This window comes from Saimiri boliviensis, chromosome 16, assembly GCF_048565385.1.
Source record: "Saimiri boliviensis isolate mSaiBol1 chromosome 16, mSaiBol1.pri, whole genome shotgun sequence".
In the NCBI taxonomy this organism is placed as follows: domain Eukaryota; kingdom Metazoa; phylum Chordata; class Mammalia; order Primates; family Cebidae; genus Saimiri; species Saimiri boliviensis.
The window spans coordinates 34,545,655-34,558,779 of record NC_133464.1 but is presented as its reverse complement, the minus strand read 5'-3'; the positions used below and the strand labels follow the sequence as shown (position 1 = coordinate 34,558,779).

The 13,125-nt window shown below is 35.5% G+C and overlaps 1 protein-coding gene across 10 annotated transcripts in view; it reads left to right on the top strand.

Annotated features, from left to right (window-relative positions):
- Window positions 1-13,125, top strand: part of SCEL (sciellin) — a 105,424-nt gene that overhangs the window by 84,023 nt on the left and 8,276 nt on the right. For 7 of the 10 annotated variants that reach the window (XM_039473423.2, XM_039473418.2, XM_010341649.3 and 4 more), the window contains 3 exons: window positions 4,714-4,776; window positions 10,649-10,741; window positions 11,434-11,505. In XM_039473423.2, the coding sequence (XP_039329357.1) occupies window positions 4,714-4,776; window positions 10,649-10,741; window positions 11,434-11,505 (228 nt within the window). The remainder of the gene's footprint in view (window positions 1-4,713; window positions 4,777-10,648; window positions 10,742-11,433; window positions 11,506-13,125) is intronic. The other 3 variants (XM_039473421.2, XM_010341648.3, XM_039473422.2) reach the window with 2 other exon arrangements.

The window sequence follows — 13,125 nt, the reverse complement described above, 5'->3', positions numbered from 1 at the left end:
AGTGCTCCCAGTAGGAAGAACAGTCACAAGGCACTTTTACATCAATTCAATGTGACACAAGCACTGATTATTTAATAGTATAACAGCAGTGAATCAGAGTTCTTTCATCTGACTTTGCTGACATTTCCAGCAGCTGTATATTTAATTCACAGTTAGGGGCTGAATAAACTACAGTCATTGATCAGAATGTAAGCAGACATTCTTGAGCATCTCCTAGAAACAAATACAGATGTGCACACAATTTTCCTTTATTCAGTAAGAATTTGCATGAATTTTAGCAGTAACACTTTCACATTTTCATCAACCAGTGTCAAAGAGAAATATTCAGTTATCTGTAGCCTATCAACTGTTGTTAGACTGATGATTAAAACTCTAAATTTCTGCTCCTGAATGAATATTAAAAAGCATCTAGTGACACCAAGGTCTTTACAGTTAGAAAAGACATCCTTTATCTAAGATAGAAAAAAAAATACTCTGAACTATTTGTGGCATTATACTTTTGTCTTCTTAAGGACTTCCTATTTGTTAAGACACCTTCAAGTTTTTAGTATTCCAAACTGAGAAGAGTTCCTTTCTAACTATCTATTGCATATTCTTCATATTTCTGTTAACGTAAATCTAGGGACAATATTGACTCTTTCTGTTGCTTCATTCCCCATAATCGATCAATCACTTTGGATGCATCGCCTAATAATCTCAGGAAGTGGTCCAAGACACTTCATCATGCTCACTAGTAGTGTAGTCCAGATTATTGTTCAGCCTCCTTGCCTGCCCCTCTGCTACCAGTCTACTCTTCTGCCCTTCAATCCATTTGCCAACCCTGTAGAGTGATTTTCCTTAGACACAAATCTGATCGAGTCATTCTGATTAAACTCCTTCTGTGGCTCCCCACTGACATTGTGTAATGGCCATGCTCCTCCTTAACGTTGTCTCCAAGCCCACCATGATCTGGCATCCATGGGCCTCCCTACTCCATCTATTATCACTTTTGACCCAAAAGCAGACCCTACCCACACACCCTCTAACTTGCATACTCCTCACTCCTCCTTCATCGCTATTGCTTGGCTAACTTCTACTTATCCTTTGTGTATCAGCTTAGGTATCTCTCACTCAGGCTCTGGGAAGCCCCACTGACCCACCAAGTCTGCATCAGATACTTCTTCTAGATGTTCTCAAGCTGTCTTTTCTGTCCCACAGCACTGGTTTCTTTAAGAGAGTTATTATTAATCATCCCTTTTTGACTATAAGGTCTTTCAGGGTTACTACTGGGTCTGTCTTGCTTATTTCTTTACCTATAGTGCATAGTGCAATGCCTGGCACATGTTAGATATTTAGCAAATATTCTATGAATTAGAGGGTAAATCTCAAACTTATCAATGCCTTACGATAGCCTACTTAGATAAAGTCTAGCCCTCCAGCTGTGACATTTTGAGCCCCTATGAGTGAAACCAGATGAAAGAATCGGGTTTCTTATGACTGGTGTCCTTGCTTGAGCCAATGACTACCTCTCACTCATGGCATACTCTCAATGAACTATAGTGAATTGGAGCCACTGAAATTCTTGGTCACATCTTATATTTAAAGTACCCGAATTGCCTAACTTTTCTATGGACCTGTTAATTTCTTTAATGCAAAATCTTGAAGACTTCCTCACTGAAAAGAATTAAAAATACGCAAAAATATAAAAAGTTGGGCTCATCTTGCAATGTCAGTAAGTTAAAGAATTATACCAGTTCTCTTACTGTATTCTCTATTTCTTTCAGAAAGACAGATACTCCTTTTGAACTAATGCCCAATGCCTAAGATTTAGTTCCTGGCATACAAGGAATACCATAGTAAATTTTTTATATAAAGACACTTAATTTTGTAAATATGTTTGATACTCTACAAAAGCAATTTAAATGAGCTGTATGGTGAGAAACATATTGGTGCCTATTTATAAATACCTCCCACACCCACAGGAGGAAGGAAGAACAGTTAGGAGTGAGCTAATAAGGGTCTGATATGCAGAACTTCTCCTAGGAAAAGTTGTATAGTAAAAGATGTAATTCCTGGGTACCCAGAATTTCTATTTTTTTCTTCACCTTCGTTATGAGAGAGTGTTACAATCTTTGATGTGAGAGTAAAAATTAAATGACACTATTATAACATGGATAAATTCTTATACTCAAAAATTGTCCTGTGGCTTTATCTCATAGATAACTCATATTTCTCCCCAAATATTCTGAAATACACATTTTAAAAAACATTATTTGTTCAGGTACCTGTAATCCCAGTTATTTGGGAGGCTGAGGTGTGAGGATGGCTTGAGGCCAGGAGTTTGAGACCAGCCTGGACAACATGGTTAGAACCTGTCTCTACAAAAATTAAAAAAAAAAACAAAAAACTAGCTGGGTGTGATGGCATGCACCTGTGGTCCTGGGTACTTGGGAAGCTAAAACTGGAAGATTGCCTGAGCTCAGGAATTGGAGGCTGCAGTGAGCTATGGCAGTACCATTACACTAGAGCCTGAGAGACAGAGCTAGACCCCAGTCTCTAAAAAACAAAAACATTATTGGTTGTAATTGTTACTAACAATTTGCTCTTCAACAATTTTCTGTAACTACAGAAAGTTGGTGATTTTCTTAGAATTAATTCCACCTGTCCATAAATGTATAAAATTGTAAGGTCTGCCTGTTTTCTATGCCACTGCCATGAAAGGGGTTTAGAATCAAGCCTCTGCTTAACCCTGCAGCATTTGGCTTCATTTCTATAAAAATCTATTTTTCACACTTGACTCACAGTTCTTCATCTTATACTACAGTGTAAAAGTCACTATGCAATTAATGTGGTCTTAATTAAAGAACAAAAAATTTATTTTTATCTCCTTTAACTTGGAAAGTTATGAGCAGTCTATGCTTCTTTTATTGGATCTTCAAATATAGCTGATGACATCAATCAGAGTGAATTGCCAAAGCAAATGCACATTTTCTACTTTCCTTAATCAGTGACTTTCTATTTTACATTAAATATTAATATAGATTATTCAGATTAAAATCTCAGCTGCTCTGAGTGCAGTGGTATTTACTACTAATTGATCACAACCAGTTGTAGATTTCTTTGTTCCTTTTCCACTTGCATTGCTTCACTTGACTAGCCTTAAAATAATAAGTAAATACATAAATAAATAAAATCTTAATCTACCAAACCTGCTATGTGGCAGTGTTTAATCAAATAAGAAAAATTTTATGAAACAACTAATAATATGGTTTATTTGATGACTTGCAACTGTACCACTCTGGAAAGATGTTTCTTTGAAGGCATGCATAGGTTGCAATTTTGAGTTATCTGTCTGTAGTTGTTGGATTTTTAAGATTCTGGCTTCTTCTCCTTTCTCAGCTCCAAACCCATTCTTTCTCCCCTCATGCAAGCTAAGGCACAAAAGAGCTTGAGTGACAGGTGAGCAGAGCAAAGATGCAGTGTCTACAGCAACCAGGAGTTGAAAGCCAGGAGGAGTTGAAGATGTTCACCATAAGGCTGAAAAAATAAATGTAATCACATTGTGAGGGTAGAAGCAGACCTGTATTTATTTGTTAGAGCTGCATAAAAAACTACCACAGAATGGGTGGCTTAAAGACAAATATTTTTGTTTCACAGCTCTGGAGGTTAGAAGTCCAAGATCAAGCTGTCAGCAGGGTTAGGTTGGTTCCTTCTGAGGCTGAAAGGGAAGTATCTGTGTCAGGCTTCTCTCTTTGGCTTGTAGAAAATCATCTTCAAATCATTAATGTAGCCCAAGATTTAAGAATCTGATCATTCCATTTATCCTCCACATAATGAATTGTTCGTTCAAATTTTGAGTTGATTTCCCTTGTTTCTGTGATCCCAAAGGCCTAAATAAGGTCTCCAGGTAAACATTCAAGAATTGATTTCAGGTGGGCAGATGGCATTGTCCCAAATCTTGACTCTTCCGTAAATTAGTTAATTGGCCTTGGAAAATTGACTTTGCCTTTCTGAGCTCCAGATGCTGTCCTGCAGGACTTTTATGAGATCTGAATGAGATAATCCATGTAAAAACACAGTTAGTACTCCATGACACAAAATTAGTACTCACTAAATGTTGGCCAAAAAGAAGTTGATTAATGGGTACAAATATACAGTTTGATAAAATAAATAAGACCTAGTATTAGATCAGTAAGATGACTATAGTTTACAATTATTGATTGTGCATTTCCAGATAGCTAGAAGAGAAGACTTTAAGTGATTCTAGCATAGAGAAGAGATAAATATTTAAGGTAATAGATAGCCCAAGTACACTGATTTGATCTTTACAAATTATATGAATGTATGAAATCATCACATGTACCCTGAAATGATGTACATCTATTATACATCAATAAAAAAAGAAAAAGAAGATGAATGAGAATAAAAATTAGTGATTTCTTTTCAGATCAGATTTCCAAATCTTCTAAAAAGTTAGTTCTTTATTTCTCTTTCACAATGGAATCCGTGCTTCCATGTTTGATCTATGAGTTGTATGGATCAAATAGCTCAGTGTCAGGTATCCACTCTCCCATAACCTGATGGGCCACAAATGACCCTGTCCAAGGTTATGTACTGATTTTTGAATGTTTTAGTATTTTCTTATCTCCTGTCATTTCGTTATAACTACTATATATATATATATATATATATATATATATGCTATATTTATAAAATACATATTTTTTTCTTTAGAGACCAGGACTTGGAAAATTTAATTGAAGTAAAATCTCGTGTATCTGAAAATAAGAATGGAAGGTAAAGCTTATTACAATTCACTCTTTCTTATGAGTTCCATATGTACCTGCAAATATTTTATAGCCTTAGAAGATTATATATATATATTTTATAAAGAATATATATGTAAGATATAATTTGGATAGTGTATGTTTATATATATATATGTGTGTGTGTGTATGTGTGTGTGTGTGTATTCCAAATATAAAAAGTTAAAGGGTGCTTAATAGCTAATAGGGAAAAATTAACATAATTCTAATTCTGACTCAAGGCCTGCTGTTCTATTGCTTGGTGTAAATGGCATCATGGAAATTCAAAGCTCTTTGGGGCTGTGAAGATTTATTTTTACATACTGTTGCTTGGTAAGCTTTCAGCAGTGCAGAAAGCACTCTGAGAATCTCTTCCTTAGATGCCTAGTGCTAAAAGAATGCACAAATTTATTACAGCCACAAAACAGGACATAATTTTGAAATTTCTTTACACCATAGGGTATAATAGGCTTTAAAACTGTGATACCTTTTTGGCCATTACAAGAAAGTTTAGGACAGAAGCTATACTTCGTTTTTGTCACAGACTGTATAATTTAGGAAGAAATAACTTTTCCATGTTTAGCAATTCTTACCCCAACATATTAGGGAATACTAAATACAATAGGTTACTATTTTCACCTTCATAAGGTGCAGTTGCCTTTTCTATTAAATTTTTTATGTAAACAAATGATATTTTTGATATTGTCTACAGAGAATGGAAAAGCTAAAAGAGCTGGCTCACTTTTCTTTTTCATCTTGTCTAAAAAAGTTTCTTGAATCCAACAGGTAGATAGTTTTTTTTTTTATTTCTTTAATTCTCCAAATCATCTTCTTTCTTCTGTTTGTGACCTAGAGAAAGTCTTTGAGAGAATATGGGAGGATACATTTTCAGTAGGGTTTGCTTATCCTGGAAACACATGTACTATTTTGGGAATAGGACTGGGCTTACAATGAACTAATCTCATTCAAGTATTATTTGGAATTGATTGAGGTAAAAAAATTACAAGTTAATTATTAAGTATAATTAAGGAATTTCCCGTTTGATTTGAGAAGCATTCCAGTTCCATTGGACCTGTTCATGAAATGGGATTTTATCAGATGGATTAATGAGGAAATGAAATTTCATGGAAGTTCAAGAGCAGGAATGGCAGCATTGCCAGGCCTCAGAGAGATTTCACTTGGGAGATTGTTCATTCTTGACCTGAAGAAGTTTGGAACTCTTGGACATTAACTAGAGTTCTTTGTCATTAATGGAACTCAGCTAGTCACTGAATATTGGCTTTTGTCCATCTTTTTCCTGCTCTTCCCTCTACCTATCCACTTCCTTATTCTCTGCTCTTCTTCTGTTTGATAACCAAGAATTTGTGTTGCCTCTCAGTTTTGGCTTTTTTGTAATTTCAGCTTACTCTAACTCTTAGGTTCTTTAATGAATCAAATTAAAAACATAAGAGTCCTGGAGCAATCTGCTAAACTGAGACATGAACATATTCACTTTACATTGTAATTGGATGCCCAAGCAAATATATGTTTTCTAATTTGATTAAAAAGGTAGGAGCCAAGGGGAAAGTTCCACTTTGCCTTCTAAAACTTTGCTGAAAAACCAACTTTCAAAAGGCAGAGTCATTAGAGGGAAGGCATATAAATTTATTTAACCTGTGATGGTAACCTTCAGAAGGAAGACCCCAAGATACAGGGGAAATTGTCCATTTAATACTTAGGTTCAATAAAGTATAGAGAGCCAGGTAGAAATATGATTGGACAAAAAGAATATGACCCCAATGGCAAGAGACTGAGTGGGGAAACCAAGCAAGGCCTCTGTCCCTAGATTCTTCTTAGCCTCTTGAGCATGCCTTCCTTCCTTCTTGGTATGGGGCAGGATTCTTCTGGAATGGAGGTCTTATGATCTACAGTCAAACAAGGGAGGTCAGATGATTTCTATATGGCCAGTTTTTACATAGAAAGAAAGGTGAAGGGATAGTTAGAGTAATAATTTTAGGTTTTATGGCTGGCTTTGGGGAAAAGGGGTTGTGGTTTGTATGACTTGCTTTGGGGAAGAGGATAGTTTATTTGGCTCTCCTTGTGGGGGAATGAGACTGAGACAGGAAGGCAGGAGCTCAGAGAAAAACTTTTGCTCCTGAGCCTACATCTGAGGTTTTCAATTTGGGGTATTCTTTTCTAAGACTCAACAGGAGTAAGTTTAAATGTTTTTATTTCAATTCTAAATGACAGAGGGTTTCCCTAAACTAAATGGTTTGTGACTATGAGTGAAATTAATTTCATAGATCCATTTCACAGATTTTAAGTACTGCAGTCCTTTTGAAATCATATAAAGATAAGGTGGCCAGACAATTGTGTTTATTTATTCACAAGTTGATGGCATTTGGATTGTTTCCACTGTTGGGTTTTAGTTCACTACTATGAATTATGTTGCTATGAGCATTCATATATGAATTTTTGTGTGAAAATGTGTTTTCATTTCTTTGGTAGGTATATAACAGGAGTGAAATTGCTGGATTGTAGAATAATTCTATGTTTAACCATTTGAGGAACTGATAGAGTGTTTTCAAAGGAGCCATAACATTTTATATTCTCATACACAGTGTATGAGGGATTTAGGTAAATCCTTCTTTCTTTTTTTTTGAGATGGAGTTTTGCTCTTCTTGTCCAGACTGGAGTGCAGTGATGCCATCTCAGCTCACCACAACCTCCACCTCCTGGGTTCAAGCAATTCTCCTGCCCCGGTCTCCCAAGTAGCTGGGATTGCAGGCATGTGCTACCATGCCTGGCTAATTTTGTATTTTTAGTAAAGACAGGGTTTCTCCATGTTGGTCAGGCTGATCTTGAGCTCCCAACCTCAGGTGATCCACCTGCCTTGGCCTCCCAATGTGCTGAGACTACAGGTGTGAGCCACCGAGTTCTGCCTGTTTTAGGTAAATTTTCAAGATGAATTTCTACTGCAGGAAACATTTTCTCAAGTGTAAATCCATTTGGAATTCTATAAGATTCAATACAATATTTGGGTTTGTATTTGTAGAGTCATTGTTTAATTAAGAAACAAAACTGTGACCATTAATTGGAAATTACAATTCAGCAATTTGTTTTAATGGAGGATAACTCCCTAACAATTAAGCTGTCAAGTTACATATGTTATGAGTCATGAGTTCTCCTTTACAAGGATTATTCAAGGCATTTGAGAGGAATACTTTGGCAGAGGTTCTTCTATGACACTGGTTCCCAAACTTTTAGGTACATCAGAATCACCTGCTATTCCAGGGCCTACACTTCGAGAATCAGTACTCTTTTGAGTAAGATATTGGACTTCCCAATTCTAAGGCAGTGACTCTCAACCTTGACTGCATATGAGACTCACTAAAGAGCTTTAAATGTTCCCAGTGCCCAACCTGTACCCCAAACCAGTTAAATTAGAATATCTGCATATGGGGCCCAGTAGCATTTTAAAAGGCACTGTGGACTGTTTCATTGGTTGCCAAAGTGTTGTCTCCCCAACTCTATTTCTATGGCTCTAAATAAGAAAAAATTAGTCTTACAACTTATTAAGATAAAATTTTTGTTGTAAAATCTATCACTATCCCATGAAAAACAAAGACTTGGCAGACTATCAGAGACCCTAGGAGACCAAAGAGACACAATGATTATATACATAAGATATCCTGGATTGGATTCTGGAACAGAAAAAAAAGTCGCCAATGGAAAAAGCAGAGAAATATGAATAATCTGTAGCTTAGTTCATAGTATGGTACAAATATTAATTCTATAGGTTTGACAACTCTGTTATAATTATGTAAGCTATTAGCCTTAAGGGAATCTGGGTGAAGGGTATACAGGGACTCTGTATTATCTTTGCAGTTTTTCTGTGCATTTAAAAATTACTCCAAAATAATGGTTTATTTTTTAAATTATCATTCTTAAAGTCTACATGAGGCACAAAAATCCATCAGTTTGTTGTCCCACATTCCAAACCTATCATTTGGTTCTTGTTCACAATTATAAAAATTCAATATTCCATGAAGGCATTATTGTTAATCACATTATAAACACAACTGGGAAAAGATACCTGTATTAGTCATCTTGGGTTGCTATAGCAAAATACCACATAATGAGTGGCTTAAACAATGAACAATTATTTTCTTACAGCTCTGGAGGCTGGAAGCCCAAATGCAAGGTCCTACCAGGATTGGTTTATGGCGAGGCCTTTCATTCTGGCTTGCAGATGGCCACCTTCTTCACTGTGTCCTCACATGGCCTTTCCTCTATACACAGAAGGAAAGATATCTCTGGTAGCTCTTCCTTTTCTTATGAGGATTCCAGTTCTATGGGGTTAAGGCCCCACTCCCATGACCTCAGATGACCTTTATTACCTCCTTATCCACCCTGTCTCCAAATATAGTCATGTTGAAGGCTAGGGCTTAAACAAAAAATTTTGGCAGAATACATCTCAGCCAATAACAGTACTGTTTGCAAATTACTTCTCTCTCCTGTTTGCTGATTTTGCAAACTGGTGATTTTTGGTATTATATTGCTGAGGACAATGCAAATACATTTCAAACTCACTGATAATCTTTGTCCTTTGAAGCTCTCTACTTGTTAAAGTTGGGTTTTGTATTGTATATTATATGATTTTAATATTTTCAAATGATTCTTAGCTAGGTTTGTTATTCTTGGGATGACATATTCTAATAATCATGTTAGAAAACCTAATAATATTAATTCCACTTTCTCATCACTTAGTAGAATTTTAACTCAGCTGTCTGTTTTATGAAACATCTGCCTTAAAACCAGATGGTTTTCTGTATGCCAGAGGTAATATGTGAACAAATTCTTTCCTCTTCTTTAAGAGCTATCTGGAAGTCAGCCTGTTTGAGAATCACAAGGCTTAATTAAGATTCAAACTCTAGGTTTTCATGTCTCTTCTGTGTCAGAGTTTACTCATATGGAAGAGGAAAAGGAGTTAAAATTTTCTCTGTTCTTGCATTAAGGATCTCCTGTCTTCCTTAGGAAAAAGCAAATATGCCTACATTTTGTTAAGCATCATGACATTTTTAGATTAGCAGAAATCTAGGTCAGAGTTCTTCTGCCATCTTCAAAATATTGCCTTCAACCAAAATGAAGACTGGAATTTCTCAAAGCAACGTTTGGATCTTTTTCATTCAATTAATAAACTCTTGGATATATTTTACATGGGAAGCTTTCTATAATGGCACTGCTGGTGTGAAAATGTTACAGGAACCAATTGCAGATGGTTTCTGATCTTGATAAAAAGGACAATGTTAGATAATGTGGCATATACCTATAGATTATTATTATTATTATTATTATTATTTTATTTATTTATTTTTGAGACGGAGTTTCGCTCTTGTTACCCAGGCTGGAGTGCAATGGCGCGATCTCGGCTCACTGCAACCTCCGCCTCCTGGGTTCAGGCAATTCTCCTGCCTCAGCCTCCTAAGTAGCTGGGATTAGAGGCACATGCCACCATGCCCAGCTAATTTTTTTTTTTTTTTTTTTGTATTTTTAGTAGAGACAGGGTTTCACCATGTTGACCAGGATGGTCTCGATCTCTTGACCTCGTGATCAACCCGCCTCGACCTCCCAAAGTGCCGGGATTACAGGCTTGAGCCACCGCGCCCGGCCCACCTATAGATTATTTTTAAAGGCAAAGCAGAGGTTTCTGTAGAGGAAGTAAAATAGTACATGCATTTTATTTGTGTTATCTGTGCAGAAGCCAGGCAAATACAAAGAGATTCACATTGTAAAATAATGTTAATTGAGAAGAATTTCAATAAAACAAAAAACTTCTAGTGACTTTGATTTGAAGTGCCAAATACTTGCGTTTGCTTTCTCAGGCTGGATGGCCAAGTCAATGGGTTCACCAATGCTCTACACAACCAGTCCACAAGAACCCCTTCCTATTCTTATGAAGCCAGAAACAATCTCAGGTACAGTGGCCAACTACAGAGTAAATGACAAGAATTTTCTCCTTTTGTTTTTTGAAAATATCCCACATCCAACTGACCCTTCGTTTGAAATGCAGAAATTTCTAATTTTATGTGGGGGTTACCTGTATAAACAGCCTTACATAAAAGTGTTGAGTTAATGACTCTGTCATTGTGTGACATCTGGATAGGAAAGTATCAAACATGATTTTCCCCTAAAAAGTCTATAATTTTAAAAAGCATGATTGTGACATTAGTATGACATTCTTTATGTATATATAAAGGCTTTGTTAAATCATATATTGTCAAGATAGCCAATTTAACTCTACTTTTGGTTTGAGGTATATGAAGAAAGTTATGGTTTGGAAATATAAATGGGACAACGGAGAAAGAGACACTAGAACATATACAAATATTGAAAAATAATCTTCATGTTCTACAAAAGAATTATCTAGTGCCCAAGTTTTGTAACAATACTCTGGAAGTAAACCAAGACAATGGAAGTTAAAAACAAAATGGGAGACAAAAAAATGTTTGCAGTGGTATGTTAACACCACTCTAACATTCACGTTTCAACAGTTATAGTTCAGAAGGAACGCATGTGCATTACCTTTTACAGTGAATTAGAAAATTGCCTTTTTTTATTATCCCTGCAAATAAGCTTTAAACATGATGTAAAATGATTTGTTTTGCAGCTCTAACACTGGACCCAAGCAGGAAGGACTAAAGGATACTGTTGTGTACACAAGAACGTACGTGGAAAATAGGTATTCAAAGTTTACTTAAAACATTCTGCTTCATTTTGTAATTTTGAAAGGATCTATGCTTAATAAGAGATGCTACTTTTTTTAGGGTGTGCTTCTTTCAAATAGAAGACCATTTATGTGTATATTGAGTTCTACATATATAATTCTCTATAATGTTTCTGATATTATGTACTTGGGCTATAAATAATTATAGCCATTAGATGAACTCAATAATATTTTAATATAATAGATGTATACATAATAAGATTGCCATTTGAAAGTTCTCACATAAATGTATATAACTATATGGTTAAAATAAGCTTTATAAAATTGCACAACTATTCCTATACTAATTTTGGAGTTCCACTTGAATTAAATGATTCTATCTACTGTTGTTTACCTCCAATCTAAAATAAGGGGTATAACTTTGAGTAGTGTATCCTAGCCCAAGTTACAGGATATTGATGTCTCAGTTGAAATCTGCTGCTTGAAGTGATGGATATTGAGGAAAATGTAAACCAAGGTCAGGGCTCAATAATTCATTTGGTTTTCAAGGAATATAAAACAAAAATTGCCCCAGCTGTGGAGAACAATAATGGTGGGACACACAGATTCTGGTATATACAACCCATATGTTAATCCAGGCCCATTTCAAAGACGTCTCAGAGCAGAGTATTCAGGGAGGCTTCTGTGTGGAAGGCAGTTGTGACAGGGATCCAGGAAATTCAATACAAGTCAGGAGGTGAGCAGTCTTCCAACAAAGGTTTCTCAAACCCATGCATAATTTACCTTGTAAAATGCAACATCAACATTGATTTTTTCCTTAATCCAATTCTCACTCTCTGGTGTGTTCAAGTCAGTGATTTTTGCTGTCTTTCAATTAAACTAAAAGTTAAAAATTTCAGAGTAAATTTTAAAGTAGCAAGTAGTTACTAAATCTGAAATAGATTGATAAAAATATACATAATATCAAATAGTATCATAGTAAAGGCAAGGCGTGAAATATTGGGGAACAATAAGGCATTTTCTTCTATATTTACATAGTAATTTCTCATATTTGTATCTTTATAAAAGTCACATCAATACATTTTCATTTTTAAAGACATGTCTTATGGGAGCTAATGCTAAACAACTACAATATTGATTTTTGAATATGAATAATTCTTTTAAGAATAAGGAATATTCTGCTAAATATTATACTCTGGATTTTTTAATTAATTGGATAGATGGATAAAATAATATTAACTTGATTCATAGAAGTACCAAGACTAAGACATACTTATTTTATTGTAATGACTATAGTTTATATTTTAACTGCATACTGTATACCATGTACATATGTATATGTGTATCATGTTCACATATAGAACAGTAATTCTCAAAGCATAGTCTCTGGGCCAGCATCATGAGCATGATCTGGGAACGTTTTAGAAATAAAAATTATTTGGCCTCACTCCTTCCTGCTTAATCAGCACCTCTGCAGTTCCAGCCCAGCAACTTGTGTCTTAACAAACTCTTCAGATGTTCCTGATGTGAATCCGAGTTTGAGCCCCATTATTATAAACAGAAAATATGAATAGTGTGGCATATCAGGTTAATAGTCTGTTGACCAGAAACCTCTGGAAGGACTGGCTGCCTCCT